Below are 17,392 nucleotides of genomic sequence, written 5' to 3'. Positions count from 1 at the left end.
AAGGTGACGCAACACCTGGTTATACTGCGTTTCTGTCTAAATGTATAGTGTCTAGAGCCATGGCATCATAATGATGGTAATAAGAGGTGGATTAATTCAGGTGGGACTGTGTAGGACTTCACTGAAGGCCCAGGCCCCAGAACCACGGCACGCTACTGACTGCAATGCTCTACTTTCCGGCTACCCGGATAAAGCACTAAATCAACTTCAGTTAGTGCTAAACACGGCTGCTAGAATCTTGACTAGAACCAAAAAATGTGATCATATTACACCAGTGTGAGCCCCTCTACACAGGCTTCCTGTTAAGACAAGGGCTGATTTCAAGGTTTTACTGCTAACCTACAAAGCAATACATGGGCTTGCTCCTACTTATATTTCTGATTTGGTCCTGCCGTACATGCCTACATGTACGCTACGGTCACAAGACGCAGGCCTCCTTACTGTCCCTAGAATTTCTAAGCAAACAGCTGGAGGCAGGGCTTTCTCCTATAGAGCTCAATTTTTATGGAATTGTCTGCCTATCCATGTGAGAGACACAGACTCGGTCTCAACCTTTAAGTCTTTATTGAAGACTCATCTCTTCAGTGGGTCCTATGATTAAGTGTAGTCTGGCCCAGCAGTGTGAAGGTGAACGGAAAGGCACTGGAACAACGAACCGCCCTTGCTAGCTCTGCCTGGCTGGTTCCCCTCTCTCCACTGGCATTCTCTGCCTATAACCCTATTACAGGGGCTGAGTCAATGGCTTACTGGTGCTCATCCATGCCATCCCTAGGATGGGTGCGTCACTTGAGTGGGTTGGGTCACTGACATAATCTTCCTGTCTGGGTTGGCGCCACCCCTTGGCTTGTGCCGTGGCGGACATCTTTGTGGGCTATACTCGGCCTTGTCTCAGGATGGTATGTTGGTGGTTGAAGATATCCCTCTAGTTGTGTGGGGGCTGTGCTTTGGCAAAGTGGGTGGGGTTATATCCTGCCTGTTTGGCCCTGTCCGGGGGTATCATCAGACGGGGCCACAGTGTCTCCCGACTCCTCCTGTCTCAGCCTCCAGTATTTATGCTGCTGTAGTTTATGTGTCAGTCTGTTATAGGGTCAGTCTGTTATATCTGGAGTATTTCTCCTGTCTTATCCGGTGTCCTGTGTGAATTTAAATATGCTCCCTCTAATTCTCTCTCTTTCTCTCTTGCTTTCTCTCTCTCAGAGGACCTGAGCCCTAGGACCTGGACTACCTGGCCTGATGATTTCTTACTGTCCCCAGTCCACCTGGCTGTGCTGCTGCTCCAGATTCAACTATTCCGCTTGCGGCTATGGAACCCTGACCTGTTCACCGGAAGTGCTCCCTGTCCCAGACCTGCTGTTTTCAACTCTCTAGAGACAGCAGGAGCGGTAGAGATACTCTGAATGATCGGCTATGAAAAGCCAACTGACATTTACTCCTGAGGTGCTGACCTGTTGCACCCTTGGCAACCACTGTGATATTATTATTTGATCCTGCTGGTCATCTATGAACATTTGAACATCTTGGCCATGTTCTGTTATAATCTCCACCTGGCACAGCCAGAAGAGGACTGGCCACACCTCATAGCCTGGTTCCTCTCTAGGTTTCTTCCTCGGTTCTGGCCTTTCTAGAGAGTTTTTCCTAGCCACTGTGCTTCTACATCTGCATTGCTTGCTGTTTGGGGTTTTAGGCTGGGTTTCTGTACAGCACTTTGTGAAATCACATGATGTAAGAAGGGCTTTATAAATACATTTCATATGTGAATTGATTGCCCTCCATCTATCTTCAGAGTTCGTACTGTTAGGTGACCTAAACTGGGACATGCTTAACACTCCGGCCTTCCCGGAATCTAAGCTAGATGCCCTCAATTTGACACAAATTATCAATGAACCTACCAGGAACCTAACTCTAACCCCAAATCTGTAAACACAGGCACCCTCATAGATATCATCCTGACCAACCTGCCCTCTAAATACACCTCTGCTGTCTTCAACCAGGATCTCAGCGATCACTGCCTCATTGCCTGTGTCTGTAATGGGTCTGCAGTCAAACGACCACCCCGCATCACTGTCAAACGCTCCCTAAAACACTTCAGCGAGCAGGCCTTTCTAATCGACCTGGCCTGGGTGTCCTGGAAGGATATTGACCTCATTCCTTCAGTAGAGGATGCCTGGTTATTCTTTAAAAGTGCTCTCTTCACCATCTTAAATAAGCATGTCCCATTCAAAAAAATGCAGAACCAGGAACAGATATAGCCCTTGGTTCACTCCAGACCTGACTGCCCTTGACCAGCACAAAAACATCCTGTGGCGTACTGCATTAGCATCGAATAGTGTCAGGACCCGGTTACGAACCCAGGTCTCCGGAGTGAGAAACAGTCACTTAACCAACTGAGCCACGAATAGTCGGCAGAACCCAGAAGATGAGGCAGACACAGCAGTACTTGAGACGGTGTATTTAATAAAGTAAAAAGTGAAGTCCTTCAGGAAAACATGTAACTCCACAACCTCAAAAGGAATTCCACAAGAACAAGGTAATCCACAAGGTAATCCTCCAAGACAAAAAGGTAAATCCACAAGGTGGTAGGGTAGGTATGGCATAAAAAGCCTCAAAAGATACTCAAAAATAAATAAACAAGAACAAAAAACAGAATTCCACAAGAGCGTCCACCGGGATCAACAAGAGTTCACAGAATACTAGGGCTGGGTGCTAACATACAAACACAGAGCAAAGAACTGAGGGAAACTAAGGGTTTAAATACAATCAGGGGAAACGAGGCACAGGTGCAAATAATAATGGGCATCAAGGGAAAGCAAAAGGTCAAAAAGCACAATGGGGGCATCTAGTGACCAAAAACCGGAACAACCCTGGCCAAATCCTGACAAATAGCCTCCGCGATATGCATCTTTTCAGGGAAGTTAGGAACAAATATGCACAGGCAGGTAGGAAAGCAAAGGCTAGTTTTTTCAAACCGAAATTTGAATCCTGTACCACAAGCTCCAAAATGTTCTGGGGCACTGTAAAGTCCATGGAGAACAAGAGCACCTCCTCCCAGCTGCCCACTGCACCGATGCTAGGAAACATTGTCAACCAGCGATAAATCCACGACAACTGAGAATTTTTCTACGACTGGCCATGCTTTCCACCTGGCTACCCCTACCCCTGTCAACAACCCTGCACCCCCCACAGCAATTTGCCCAAGCCTCCCCATTTCTCCTTCACCCAAATCTAGATAGCTGATGTTCTGAAAGGGTGGCAAAATCTGGAAGCTAGACAATCTAGACAATCTGGACCCTCTCTTTCTAAAACGATCTGCCGCAATTGTTGCAACCCCTATTCTAGCCTGTTCTACCTCTCTTTTGTATCGTCTGAGATCCCCAAAGATTGGAAAGCTGCCGCGGTCATCCCCCTCTTCAAAGGGGGAGACACTCTAGACCCAAACTGTTACAGACCTATATCTATCCTACCCTGCCTTTCTAAGGTCCTCGATAGCCAAGTTAACAAACAGATCACAGACCATTTCGAATCCCACAGTACCTTCTCCGCTATAGAATCTGGTTTCCGAGCTGGTCATGGGTGCACCTCAGCCACGCTCAAGGTCACGCTCAAGGTATTCATCGACCTGGCCAAGGCATTCGACTGTCAATCACCACATTCTTATCGGCAGACTCAACAGCCTTGGTTTCTCAAATGACTGCCTCGCCTGGTTCACCAACTACTTCTCAGACAGAGTTCAGTGTGTCAAATTGGAGAGCCTGTTGTCCGGACCTCTGACAGTCTCGATGGGGGTGGCACAGGGTTCAATTCTCAGGCCGACTCTTTTCTCTGTATACATCAATGATGTCGCTCTTGCTGTTGGTGATTATCTGATCCACCACTACCCAGACGACACAATTCTGTAAACTTCTGGCCCTTCTTTGGACACTGTGTTAACTGACCTCCAGACAATCTTCAATGACATACAACTCTCCTTCCGTGGCCTCCAACTGCTCTTAAATGCAAGTAAAACTAAATGCATGCTCTTCAACCGATCGCTGCCCGTAACTGCCCGCCCGTCCAGAATCACTACTCTAGACAGTTCTGACTTAGAATATGTGGACAACTACAAATACCTAGGTGTCTGGTTAGACTATAAACTCTCCTTCCAGACTCACATTAAGCATCTCCAATCCAAAGTTAAATCTCAAATCGGCTTCCTATTTCGCAACATAGCCCCATTCACTCATGCTGCCAAACACACCCTCGTAAAACTGACTAGCCTACCGATCCTTGACTTCGGCGATGTCATTTACAAAATAACCTCCAACACTCTACTCAGCAAATTGGATGCAGACTATCACAGTGCTATCCGTTTTGTCACCAAAGCCCCATATACTACCCACCACTGCGACCTGTATGCTCTCGTTGGCTGGTCCTTGCTTCATATTCGTCGCCAAATACACTGGCTCCAGGTCATCTACAAGTCTTTGCTAGGTAAAGCCCCGCCTTATGTCTGCTCACTGGTCACCATAGCAGCCACCCGTAGCACGCGCTCCAGCAGGTATATTTCACTGGTCACCCTCAAAGCCAATTCCCCCTTTGGCCTCCTTCCCTTCCAGTTCTCTGCTGCCAATGACTGGAACAAATTGCAAAAATCACTGAAGCTGGAGACTCATATCTCCCTCACTAACTTCAAGCATCAGCTGTCAAAACAACTCACAGATCATTGCACCTGTACACAGCCCATCTGTAAATAGCCCATCCAGCTACCTCATCCCCATATTGTTTTTGTTTTTTTGCTCCTTTGCACCCCAGTATCTCTACTTGCACATTCATCTTCTGCACATCTATCACTCCAGTGTTTTATTGCTATATTGTAATTACTTCACCACTATGGCCTATTTGTTGCCTTTCTCCTTAATCTTTCCTCATTTGCACACACTGTATATAGACGTTTTCTATTGTGTTATTGACTGTACGTTTGTTTATTCCATGTGTAACTCTGTGTTGTTGTTTGTGTCGCACTGTTTTGCTTTATCTTGGCCAGGTCGTAGTTGTAAATGAGAACTTGTTCTACCTGGTTAAATAGAGGTCAAATTAAAAATAAAATGCAAATCTGCTAGCATTTGCCTTTGTGTTCTGCATTTTGTGTTTTGAACTAGCAAAAAACGTTTCATTATTCACAGGTCTAATTCTCTGATAGCATGGCATGGTAGGCAGCACACTTCTGAGAACAAACTGCTCGGCAAAGCAAAGGCTCTTCAAATCTACCAGATTTAAATATATACATCTAATCTACAGTGTCTGTGTCTAGTGTCTCTGTTTATGTTAAAGGTGAATCAACAGTTGTTTATTCTTATGCTGTAAGTGGCTATTTTATGGTTGTAACTTATAAAATATATATTTTATAATTTGCAAATTCTGAGTAATTACTACTTCATTAAGGAAATACACTCTATTCACTGACCTTCAGTATCGAAACTGTCAGATCAACACATTGCTTCGAAAAAATGTATTGCAATTGCTAAATAATTCCAATAGATGGCAGGATAAGACCACGAATTAAATTTCAGAGGCTCCGTTTTCCTCCTTCCCTTCGCCCTCACAGTAAAACTCATTCGCGCTTCTTTCTGTCCCCTTCCACACTGCTAACGCAAGAGAAAGGACTGAACATAATTTGAAAAGATTATTGTGAATTACCATAATGATGATTCATGTTTATTATGACCTATTTTCATGCTCCTGTTTTGAAATTATACTTGATTACTATTTCAATAACGATTATCAATAATCCTGAATTTAGTCACCTATGGTCGAGAAACGTATTTTCCGAGTACATGCATTGTCAAATCGCACAAGCGGAGGTAAATTTGTTAACCGCGTGGGGTGCATGATGTAATTTATTGGCAGGCTGTGGAAACTGCGCTCTTGTCGTTTCTATTCCGAGGGTGTATACTCGCATTGTCATATCAGAAGTTAAAATTATTATATAATACATGTATAAAAGAGCTATAGTTATTTATTGTTTTGCTCTCCCAAAAGTAACACAGGCCTAATACGAGATAGATATACACGAGTTCAAAAGTTTGTGGTCACTTAGAAATGTCCTTGTTTTTTAAAAGAAAATCATATTTTTTTCCATTAAAATGACATCGAATTGATCAGAAATACAGTGTAGACAATGTTAATGTTGTAAATGACTATTGTAGCTGGAAACTGGCAACCATCACTCCTGTGTTCCAATCACACGTTGTGTTAGCTAATCCAAGTTTATCATTTTAAAAGCCTAATTGATCATTCGACAACGATTTTGCAAATATGTTAGCACAGATGAAAACTGGTCTTCTTTAGACTAGTTGAGTACATTAAAATGTATAGTTTAAGAAACAGCCGCCTCACAAGTCCTCAACTGGCAGCTTATTTAAATAGTACCCGCAAAACACCAGTAGCAACTTCAACAGTGAAGAGGCGACTCCGGGATGCTGGCCTTCTAGGCAGAGTTGCAAAGAAAAAGCCATATCTCAGACTGGCCAATAAAAAGAAAAGATTAAGATGGGAAAAAGAACACAGACTGGACAGAGGAACTCTGCCTAGAAGGCCAGCATCCCGGAGTCTCCTCTTCACTGTTGACGTTGAGACTGGTGTTTGGCGGGTACTATTTAATTAAGCTGCCAGTTGAGAACTTGTTAGGCGGCTGTTTCTCAAACTAGACACTCTAATGTACTTGTCCTCTTGCTCAGTGGTGCACCGGGACCTCCCACTCCTCTTTCTATTCTGTTTAGAGCCAGTTTGTGCTGTTCTGTGAAGGGAGTAGTACACAGCTTGTTCGGGATCTTTAGTTTCTTGGCAATTTCTCGGATGGAATAGCCTTCATTTTTCAGAACACGAATAGACTGACAGGTTTCAGAAGAAAGGTCTTTGTTTCCAGCCATTTTGAGCCTGTAATTGAACCCACAAGTGCTGATTCTCCATATACATAACTAGTCTAAAGAAGACCAGTTTTATTGCTTCTTTAATCAGCACAAACATTTTCAGCTGTGCTATCATAATTGCAAAAGGGTTTTCTAATGATCAATTAGCCTTTTAAAATGATAAACTTGGATTAGCTAACACAACATGCCATTGGAACACAGGAGAGATGGTTGCTGATAATGGGCCTCTGTACGCCTATGTAGATATTCCATTTTTAAAAATCAGTCATTTCCAGCAACAAAAGTAATTTACAACATTAACAATGTCTACACTGTATTTCTGATCAATTTGATGTTATTATTCTTTAAAAAACAAGGACATTTCTAAGTGACCCCAAATTTTTTGAATGATAGTGTGTACAGTATAATCTATGTAAAGTAATTAGTAACCATTTTAGAAAATCACATGACACATAGTCTTTGGTTGCATGCCATTTTTTTACGTCATTCAAATTGCTGCTAAAGCCTATAACTTTGTGGTCTTCTGCTGCCATTTATAGGAAATATTTAGCAATTAAAAGTTATTCAAATAAAGACATTGAGCAAAACAAATCCCCAAGAACACAGTGGCCTCAATCCGCCTAGCAGTTAGAGTGTTGAGCCAGTAAAAGAAGGTTGCTGGATCGAATCCCAGAGCTGACAAGGTAAAAATCTGTCATTCTGTCCTTGAGCAAGGCAGTTAACCCACTGTTCCTGGGTGCCAAAGATGTGGATGTCATTTAAGGCAGCCCCCCGCACCTCTCGGATTAAGAGGAGTTGGGTTAAATACAGAAGACACATTTCAGTTGAAGGATTGAGGGAAAGATGAATGAAGCAAAGCACAGAGAGATCCTTGATGAAAACCTGCTCCAGAGCACTCAGGACCTCAGACTGGGTCGAAGGTTCACCTTCCAACAAGATAATGACCTTAAGCACACAGCCAAGACAACGCAGGAGTAGCTTTGGGACAAGTCTCTGAATGTCCTTGAGTGGCCCAGCCAGAGCCTGGACTTGAACCCGATCAAGCATCTCTGCAGAGACCTGAAAATATTGTGCAGCGAGGATCAAACCTGAGAGCTTGAGAGGATCTGCAGAGAATGAGAGATACTCCCCAAATACAAGTGTGCCAGGTTTGTAGTTTTTTCCCAAGAAGACTCTAAGCTGTAATCGCTACCAAAAGTGCTTCAACAAAGTACAGAATAAAGGGTAAATAAAGGGTCTGAATACTTATGTAAAAATGCTAGCTTTTTATATTTAATACATTTGCAAAATAACACATATATATTTTTTTTGCTTTGTCATAATGGGATAGTGTGTAGATTGATGAGGGGAAACAAACTATTTCATCCATTTTAGAAGACTTACGTAACAAAATGTTTAAAAAAGTCTGAATACTTTCCGAATGCACTGTAAGTCCCTGTCTGTTCCACTTTGTTCTGAGTCTCTTCTGACAGAGGCATTGGGTTGTCCACAGGTGTGTCCTGTTTGTGGTCAACTGTGTGTTCTGCAGGTTCTACATCAGCACTTTCAGTTTTTTTGCTCGATATGCCCATGACGGTATTTCATATCTGTAGAATTCATTGTCGTTGTCCCGTTCGAGTTCTTCCATTTGTCCATTACTTTTGTTTGTTCCTCTTTTCTTTGGCTTGGAGTTTTGCTGTGTTTAAACTTCAAGGGGCAAGTGGTCCTTTTCTTTTTTCCACATTAAATCAATTTGTCAAGTCTGAATAGGGCCTAGGGAGAATATTGTTCTGTGGAAGTCTACCTTTATTTTTCAGTCATTGTTTAGACAGATTAGAAATAGTAGGAGACAGAGAAGGAGTGAAAGTGGGACAGGCAGAAGCAGGAACTGAACCCCTGACTTCTGGAGCAGTAAGATGGCAAATATCTTTGGAATTTTACCTACTCAATCATACAGCCAAGTATCGTGTGAGGAACTTGGGCCCCCATAGTGATTCAATCCATCAGAACCACCAAGAGCTTGCCGCCTGGTCAAACTGAGCAATCGGGGGAGAATGGCCTTGGTCAGGGACGTGACCAAGAACCCGATGGTCACTCTGAAGAAGCTCCAGAGTTCCTCTGCAGAGACAATGCTCAGCAAGTAGACTGTTGTTTCCTCTTCACAGAGGTGTGAATCTGATGGTTGTGGTTGGTGCTCATGACATTTCAAGGCAGGAAAGCTCTGCTCGCAAGATTGATGTGAAATATTACCACATACATCCTGGTTACAACTCTAAGACATTTCAGAACGACATCATGCTGTTGCAGGTACGTGGCAGTGGAAGAATGCACGTCAGAATGTCTCTTAGCTTAGCACACCATTGCCCAGGTAATATATGCCAACAGACCTTAGATCAAATAGAGAAAAAAATAAGCAAACATATTGAGTTTGTTCAAATCCAGTGCTGTAATCATATATGAAAACCTTTTGAACATGTGCATAATACTGCTTTGCATAATATCATATAGCTTATTTGAGAATTGACTGTATCTAACTACAGTCATGTGCTCCAAATATAGCTCGTCAAAACTACGCCGAAAAGCAAAGCTGTGCAACAGATCCCTCTCCCTAAGAAGACAAGGACATCAAGGCCAAATCCTACTGTACTGTAGCTGGGTAGGGTGCCACTAAAACAGGCGGAACTGCAAACCCACATCTTCTGGAGGTTAATGTCACCGTCGTAGACATAGCCTCCTGCCAGAGATCATGGGGGAACACTGCCACCATAACCCTGTCTATGATATGTGCTGGTGATACTGCGGCTGGTTATAAAGGTGTTTGTCAGGTATGGTCATAGAATGTAGTTAAGGTATAGTCTGATAATGCATTCATTATAGAGAAATGACTTGATTTGCAGAGTAACTGTTTTTAACCAAGTATTACAGGGAGATTCAGACGGTCCTCTGGTGTGTAAGGGGACAGCAGTGAGAGTTGTGTCCTTCAATGAAAAAGGAAACTGTGACAATCCCAAGGAGCCCAACGTCTACACAAAAGTTGCCAAGTACCTCTCCTGAATCAAGTGTATCATAAAGTATTAAGGAACCAAATGGAGACATTTGTAATTAATAAAATGTAACTTATCAAACAGAAAAGGCCATCCGTCCTTAAATAAACTCAGCTGTGTGTTAGCGTGAGTGTGTGAGAATAATATGAATGTGCTTGTAAGAGAGAGTGTTTATGCATGCACGTGAGTGTGTCTTTTCCATCTTTCACTTCAGACCAAGGGTATGTGCAATTATAATGATGACTTAGCTCTTTAAGCCAACAAGTATACCTCTTTAGAAAGATAGCTCCTCTTACATCTTCAGCAAACTCCACCACACGTGGAAACTTGTGGTCAAGACAACAAAGTAACACTGGTTTCATGAAGGCGACACAATGCTTTGAAACCACACCACAGTTTCAGGTCTCACACCAGAGGATATGATCTGTCTGTCTGTCTGTCTGTCTGTCTGTCTTCCAGTCTGCATCTCCGCCTGCTTGCCTGTCTGTCACTCAGAGGAGATGCAGAATATTTTTATTTTATTTTTATTTTACCTTTATTTAACTAGGCAAGTCAGTTAAGAACAAATTCTTATTTTCAATGACGGCCTAGGAACAGTGGGTTAACTGCCTGTTCACGGGCAGAACGACAGATTTGTACCTTGCAACCTTTCGGTTACTAGTCCAACGCTCTAACCACTAGGCTACCCTGCCGCCCCATTTCACATTTCACAGAAGAATACCACCAAAGATCAAGATGAGTCAATAAGGTTGACAGCACAACTTTCATAGTTTTACATGTTGTTTTCATTGCGAAAAAGAATGGTCCCTGTCTTTACCCTGGTGGGATTGGCAAGGTCCCAGTGTCTTTCAAGACATCAAGAGTGTTGTCCTCCTTTGTAAACCACTGGTTGTTATTGGTTGGCATGCGAACACCGGAAAGCATCGAACCAGAGAAGACAAGGCTCTTGCATGAGAGAGGGGAGATGAGTTGGCCTATGTGGTATGCACTACTGCAGGCTATTATCTGTCTATGATAACTCACCACCTACATTAATGTGTAGAAGAGCTGCCAGAGTTCCAGTAAATGTAGAGACCACCTACCTTGACTTTACCGGAAGAAACCATACATGGATCGATAGAATTATCATAGATAGTCATCACAGAAGTGAAGCCACACAGTTGTCCTCAGAAAAAAAAAAAAAAAAAAAAAGTGTATATAACAGGGCCATATGAATCAGGTCATCCTGGATTGTTTGACAAGCCCTCCAAACATGCACACCATGAACAAACTTCTACTCACTGTTCTCCTCACCTATCTGGGACATTCGGGTAAGTCTCTCTGCTGAACTCAATGGACACACATCAATGAGATTCTAACATTTGCCTATTACCTTATGGTTTAGTTCATTGTGGCTGTTTGTACTATTTTTACCCTCTCAGTTGCATTTGGGGGTCAAATCATCAATGGGAAAAAAGCCAAGAGGAATTCCCTGCAGTACATGGCCTCTGTGCAGAACGATGAGAAGCACATCTGTGGAGGATTCCTGATCACTCCAGACTTTGTGCTAACAGCTGCACACTGCAACAAAAGGTACAGTAGTAGCCTAACTCAATTACAACTGTAAATTCCAAATAGTAGCATATCATTACATGTAGCATATCAGTGTCCTTACTACTCAGACTGATATACACATTGTTCTGCGTCTTGTCTAGCAACTTGAGTGTTGTTCTTGGTGCCCACAACATCAAGAAGGGCCTCGGGAAAGCTGTCAGATACAATGTGGAACGCAAATGCAAACCCAACTCATATAAAAATGTAAAGGATGGTAGTGACATCATGCTTCTAAAGGTAGGGCTTTAGTTAAATATATTTGTCTTCATATGATATGACAGAGTATCCTAAAAGTGCTAGAAGGTCATATACTTTCATAACTGCTAAACAGATAATACATGTTTGTTTCAAGCTGTCTAGGGAAGCTAAATTAAGCAAATCCGTGAACAAAGTGAGGCTTCCAACCAAGGATAAAGTCCTCAAACCCAACACAAAGTGCCTTGCTGCTGGATGGGGCCTCACAAAAATAGACGCAATCGTTGACGACCTTCAAGTGGTGGACGTGGAAGCCATTGATCTGAAGGTCTGCCAGAAGCAGTGGGATCACGTCAAAGTTAATCTTCCTCCCAATGTCATCTGTGCAGGTGGATACATGACCGACAAAGGCACATGTCAGGTTTGTCTAACTGAATTTACATTCAATACACACACATCATACATGAAGATCCAAAGCAAGAACCAGTAAGCAATGTTTGGCATATAAGGTGATTATTCTCTTTCCCACAGGGGGATTCTGGTGGTCCTTTGGTGTGCAATGGAGAGGCAGTGGGAATCGTCTCCTTCAACATGAGGGGAAACTGTGACTATCCCAACGTGCCCAATGTTTACACTCAGATTTCCAAGTACTTACCCTGGATAAAGAAGGTCATCAACAAGCAGTCGTGTTAGAATGGATACTTTGTTTGCTGAAAAATTATGCCTTTAGCTATTACTTATACCTGAGGATATTACTGATTATTTAGCTTGCTGTTAATCTGTCTAATGCATTACCATGTACTGTAATGGAAATAAATGTGTTTTTAATCATTGTGAAATTGCTCTAGTGATATGATTGGCATACACATCAGAAGGCATGCACTGTATGTTATACCTAAACAATTTTGAAGTCCAGATCATTTTTTGTATTTATTAAATATAAATGTATTTTTAAACCAACAAACTGAGCCCATCATGGCAAACTGTAATGCACAGAACCACAAACACCACACATTTCTAACATTTTCAACAACGGTTAGTGGTAGCATCTCATTGCACAAGTACTCTCTATGCAATCAGACCAACCAGCAGTCATCATTTCATAATATCACAATCAGCTTTCATCATAGACTTCACCAAGCAACATTTGAAACCATGAAGCCACAGCAACACATTGGCAAACATTGGGGGGATGAACAAAGACCCAATACGGTCTATAACCACATCTGGAACAAGTAGCACCCTCCCGCCCACCCTACATATTTATACCCACGAGGTGCATCATGCTATTTGCCCATTTGCACTATGGCAATCTGCTCAGTGGTTCTTCGCGTAGTTATTCTGCTCATCGCCTTGAATGGTATGCTATGTTTCATTTCTATAACACACTAACTACCAATAGCACTAAACTGACTGCACCATGCAGACTAACATTAAAAAGTATAGCACTAGTTATGAAAAGTATATTTGAACAATTTCAATGCTTTTGCATACAGTGTCTCATATTCTATTTGGCAGTAATGAACAAACTGACATACAGTACCATAATTTGTTGCAAGCTATGGGGATATGGTAGCATTGCAGAGCTATAGACAAAAGCTATTGAAATAGTCTTCTCTACTTTCTGTTCAAAGGCACTGATGGGCGCAAGGTGCCGAAAGTGGGTATTGTTGGTGGCAGAGAGGCTGCTCGCAACTCTCGTCCCTACATGGCTTCCCTTCAGTCTCGTGGTCAACACATCTGTGGAGGAGTTCTGGTGAGAGAGGATTTTGTCCTCACCGCTGCTCACTGTGACGGGTGAGAATCTCTATCAAACATTAACATATTAACCTCTCTCAGATTCTCTCAAACTAATTTCCCTTAAAAAGTTATTGCACTAGTCCTTCAAGGCAATTACGCAAATAAATATTGCCTCCTAAATTCTTTCATGTACTGATTTTCAGGCGATACAAGGTGGTTCTTGGGGCTCATGACTTGTCAGAGGATGAAAATTCACAACAAGTATTGGATGTGGTTCGATCCATTCCACATGCGAGGTATGGGAACAACCTGGAGAATGACATCATGCTTCTCAAGGTGAGTGACATCAAGGACATTGTATCACCATGGAGATTATTGTATCCTAACTTCTCATTGTAGGTTTAATGTCCATGAAAATACATCAAATAGATTATAGAATCATGCAAAACTGATAAGAAAAATTATTATATCCTAAATATATTTACATCACACATATATGAAGACATACAGATCATCTATCTAGTGTGTTATCTCTGTGATCATTCTTAGTTGAGAGGGAGGGCCACCCTCAACACAGCAGTACAGTTGATCCCTCTGATGAATGGCTCTATGGCTTATGGAAGCATGTGCACCACGGCCGGCTGGGGGGATATAGGCGATAATGGCACCCTACCAGACAAGTTGCAGGAGGTCAACGCCACCATCGTTCCTCCCAGAGAATGTGCCCGCAGGTGGACAGCCGTCCAAATCTCCAGCCGCATGGTGTGCGCAACAGGCCCCAGAGCTTTCCAAGGCTTCTGCTCGGTATGACTGCACTGTTTTAGGCTATAACTCTATTGCTATAACTGCAATTCGTTTTTCCAGGTCGAGACAGGCTGTTATTGGCTACAACTTGGCTATAACTCCCTAGAGCCGATGTCCATGGCCCTGCAGAAATCAAATTAGCATAATACATAAATCCCCATCAAAATTCATGCTAGAGATATCCGTTTTTTGCATGGGCTGCAATCCACCATGTCACAGGACTGGTCTGAATGTAGCCCGGTACCAGTTTTAAAAAAAATATGAACAAATATATGGAAGTAGTTTAGCAGCAATTGTTTTTATATTGGTAAAAAAATACATAAAGTCTAATCCTTTGGCATTGTCCTTTGTTCCTGGACCATTTACCATGCAGCTCCAGATGACAGAGAACACAAATGGTTGACTCCTTAATGGGGTTCTAACATTCAACATTCAGTACCATATTATCCTTGGTATGACCATCTTAAAACCGCTTAGACTCTTAAGGTAACTAGAATAAAAGTTTATCCTAGTCAAGGCTGTAACTATGCTACTCCTCCTTTGTTCTTTGCAGGGTGATTCAGGTGGTCCATTGGTGTGTAACGGGATGTCAGCGGGCATTGTCTCTTTCTCAGGGCAGAGGTGTGCCAACCCCAGTACCCCTGATGTGTACACACGAGTGGCTTCCTACCGCCGATGGATTCAGACAGTGTTAGCTAGAAACCCTTAAAGGGAAAATTGTTTTCATTAGTCCACTGTTGATACATTCACAAAATGTTTTATTAGCAATCAAGTTTTCAAGATATTGGACTCGCAAGAAGCAAAGTGTAACCAGCCCCAATATTTGGTGGATTTTGCCTTTAAGGTTTTGGGCATGTAAGCTGTCAGTGAGTGTTTACACAATCTCACAATATAACTGATCTCATTTAGACCAGGTTTGCACAAGGTGTTTAATGATCAATAGTTCCCTTGTTGCTGTTCTTATTAAAATTGGTTAACTAATTTTGGCTCATGTGTCTCACTCTGGAGGACATGAGTTCCCTAAATTATTTAGCAAAAATACTTGGCCATCATTTCTTGACTTGATGTTCAAAGACTAAAAGCAACTACTGATTTAAAGTAAAAACAAAACATGAACATTAGCATTAGCATATGCAGACTCTCTACATCATTTAGGGTCTTGGTCACTCACCTGGTATGGATGGTCAGGCAGTAGACTCTATATATAAGCTGACCAATGTTACTGAAGTTTGGATGCATTGTTGGCTCCAGCAGGTTCCATCAAATTCCTACGATAGTGTACCTGAGGAGCAGTGGTTGGAAAAATTACCCAATTGTACCCTAGAGTAAAGGTAAAGATACTATCAGGTATGAAGGTATGACCCAGACCACATCAAATTAACAATAGTTTAATGATTCAACAGGGGCAGGCAATAGACAGGTCAAGGCAGGCAGGGATCAGTAAACCAAAGGTGGGGCAACAGTACCGGACGGAAGGCAGGCTCAAGGTCAGGGTAGGCAGAGGTCAATAATCCAGAGGCGGCAAAGGCACAGGTTGGCAGGCAGGGTCAGGCAGATTGGTCAGGCAGGCGGTCTCAGAGTCAGGACAGGCAAGGGTCAAAACCAGGAGGGCAAGAAAAAGAGAGCTTGGGAAAAGCATGAGCTGAGACAAAAACCACTGGTTGACTTGACAAACAAGATAAACTGGCAACAGACAAACAGAGAACACAGGTATAACTACACAGGGTATAATGGGGGAAGATGGGCTAATCTTGGAATCTTGGTCAACCGGCCTTTCTTTGGAGGGCATTTAAATGCCAGCCCTTATGCTCAGAGTACCATCTATTCTGCCACTCATCTATCAAAATGTCTCTGATCTTATATTTGGCCTCATCTCTACCCAGTGGAACATTAATATGAATTATATATTGTTTCAAAGCTCTAATACCTCCAATAGTAGGTCACTCCTATTAGATTTACCAGATGATAAACTATTCAATACGGATAGAGAATCTGAGCATACTATAATTCTAACAGGTTCTACGTCCTCCACCCACTAAGGGGCAACAGTTCATTAGCCTTCATGTAAATGCCTGCTCCTGTGCGTCCACTATCTGGGTCCTTGGATCCATCTGTGAAAAGAGGTAAAAATGCATAAAAAGTTCTACCAACGTAATTGTCAATCAGTTTCCCTATATCACTGACTTCTGACCGACATGTGGCATCCATCTTTGATTATCTTTTAGAATCAGGTGTCCACCAGGAAGTATGGGCAGTAGCAGATTTAGTGATTTGGAGGCGCCATACTATTTTTGTCCAAACAGTATCAGATACTGTCCATGGGCTACACATACTAGATGTGTCCTCTGCCTACACAACGATGGCAGTATTATTAGCAACACTTGTCTTTTTACTAAATAAATGCGTATTATATCCCCTTGAGTCCGAGCACGGGCTGGGATTTCTAAGATAACATATGGAATTGTTTAACGATGGTCATACCAAGGATCATTTAGCCATTTGATTTAAAAATTTTAGGACCCCTGATAAAAAAATAAAAAAATATTTATTTGATGAAACATACCTGGAAAAACTGCTATTAGCCCATAGAAACGCATTGAATAACATGGAAAAACTGATAGTCAAAAATGCAATATGTAGTATGTTTTGAAGTATCAAATCAAAATCAAATCAAATCTGTATCTGTCCTTTATCTGAGAGATAATAAAGCTCAGAATATACAGGATATACAGGATAAAATATACAGCTCCGTAAGTAGCATCTCAAGGTCCTGGAGTGGCCTAGCCAGTCTCCAGACCTGAACCCAATAGAAAATCTTTGGAGGGAGCTGAAAGTCCGTATTGCCCAGCGACAGCCCCGAAACCTGAAGGATCTGGAGAAGGTCTGTATGGAGGAGTGGGCCAACATCCCTGCTGCAGTGTATGCAAACCTGGTCAAGAACTACAGGAAACGTATGATCTCTGTAATTGCAAACAGACGTTTCTGTACCAATTATTAAGTTCTGCTTTTCTGATGTATCAAATACTTATGTCATGCAATAAAATGCAAATTAATTACTTAAAAATCATACAATGTGATTTTCTGGATTTTAGATACCATCTCTCACAGTTGAAGTGTACCAATGATACAAAT

The 17,392-nt window shown here is 42.3% G+C and overlaps 2 protein-coding genes across 2 annotated transcripts; both read left to right on the top strand.

The window, feature by feature from the left end:
- Nucleotides 1-10,855: 10,855 nt before the first annotated feature.
- On the top strand, nt 10,856-12,549 carry LOC135556540 (mast cell protease 1A-like). Its single transcript, XM_064989834.1, has 5 exons — nt 10,856-11,238; nt 11,350-11,500; nt 11,623-11,758; nt 11,874-12,137; nt 12,248-12,549. Exons 1-5 carry the CDS (start codon nt 11,139-11,141, stop codon nt 12,407-12,409), a joined length of 813 nt encoding a protein of 270 aa, XP_064845906.1. The 5' UTR covers nt 10,856-11,138; the 3' UTR covers nt 12,410-12,549.
- A 418-nt stretch (nt 12,550-12,967) lies between these two features.
- On the top strand, nt 12,968-15,241 carry LOC135556539 (complement factor D-like). Its single transcript, XM_064989833.1, has 5 exons — nt 12,968-13,076; nt 13,351-13,513; nt 13,660-13,792; nt 14,006-14,260; nt 14,814-15,241. Exons 1-5 carry the CDS (start codon nt 13,022-13,024, stop codon nt 14,967-14,969), a joined length of 762 nt encoding a protein of 253 aa, XP_064845905.1. The 5' UTR covers nt 12,968-13,021; the 3' UTR covers nt 14,970-15,241.
- The last annotated feature ends 2,151 nt before the right edge of the window (nt 15,242-17,392 follow it).

This window comes from Oncorhynchus masou, chromosome 15 (genome assembly GCF_036934945.1).
Source record: "Oncorhynchus masou masou isolate Uvic2021 chromosome 15, UVic_Omas_1.1, whole genome shotgun sequence".
Taxonomy (NCBI): Eukaryota; Metazoa; Chordata; class Actinopteri; order Salmoniformes; family Salmonidae; genus Oncorhynchus; species Oncorhynchus masou.
This window is presented reverse-complemented; position numbering and strand designations above follow the sequence as displayed.

Excerpts from the sequence above, each read along its gene's own strand:
- LOC135556539 (XM_064989833.1), top strand. The coding sequence starts at position 13,022 with ATGGCAATCTGCTCAGTGGTTCTTCGCGTAGTTATTCTGCTCATCGCC. Across the intron at positions 13,077-13,350 it reads TCTGCTCATCGCCTTGAATG|GCACTGATGGGCGCAAGGTG; the intron begins GTATGCTATGTT and ends TTCTGTTCAAAG. Across the intron at positions 14,261-14,813 it reads CTTTCCAAGGCTTCTGCTCG|GGTGATTCAGGTGGTCCATT; the intron begins GTATGACTGCAC and ends TGTTCTTTGCAG.
- LOC135556540 (XM_064989834.1), top strand. The coding sequence starts at position 11,139 with ATGAATCAGGTCATCCTGGATTGTTTGACAAGCCCTCCAAACATGCAC. Across the intron at positions 11,501-11,622 it reads GCTGCACACTGCAACAAAAG|CAACTTGAGTGTTGTTCTTG; the intron begins GTACAGTAGTAG and ends CGTCTTGTCTAG. Across the intron at positions 11,759-11,873 it reads GTGACATCATGCTTCTAAAG|CTGTCTAGGGAAGCTAAATT; the intron begins GTAGGGCTTTAG and ends GTTTGTTTCAAG.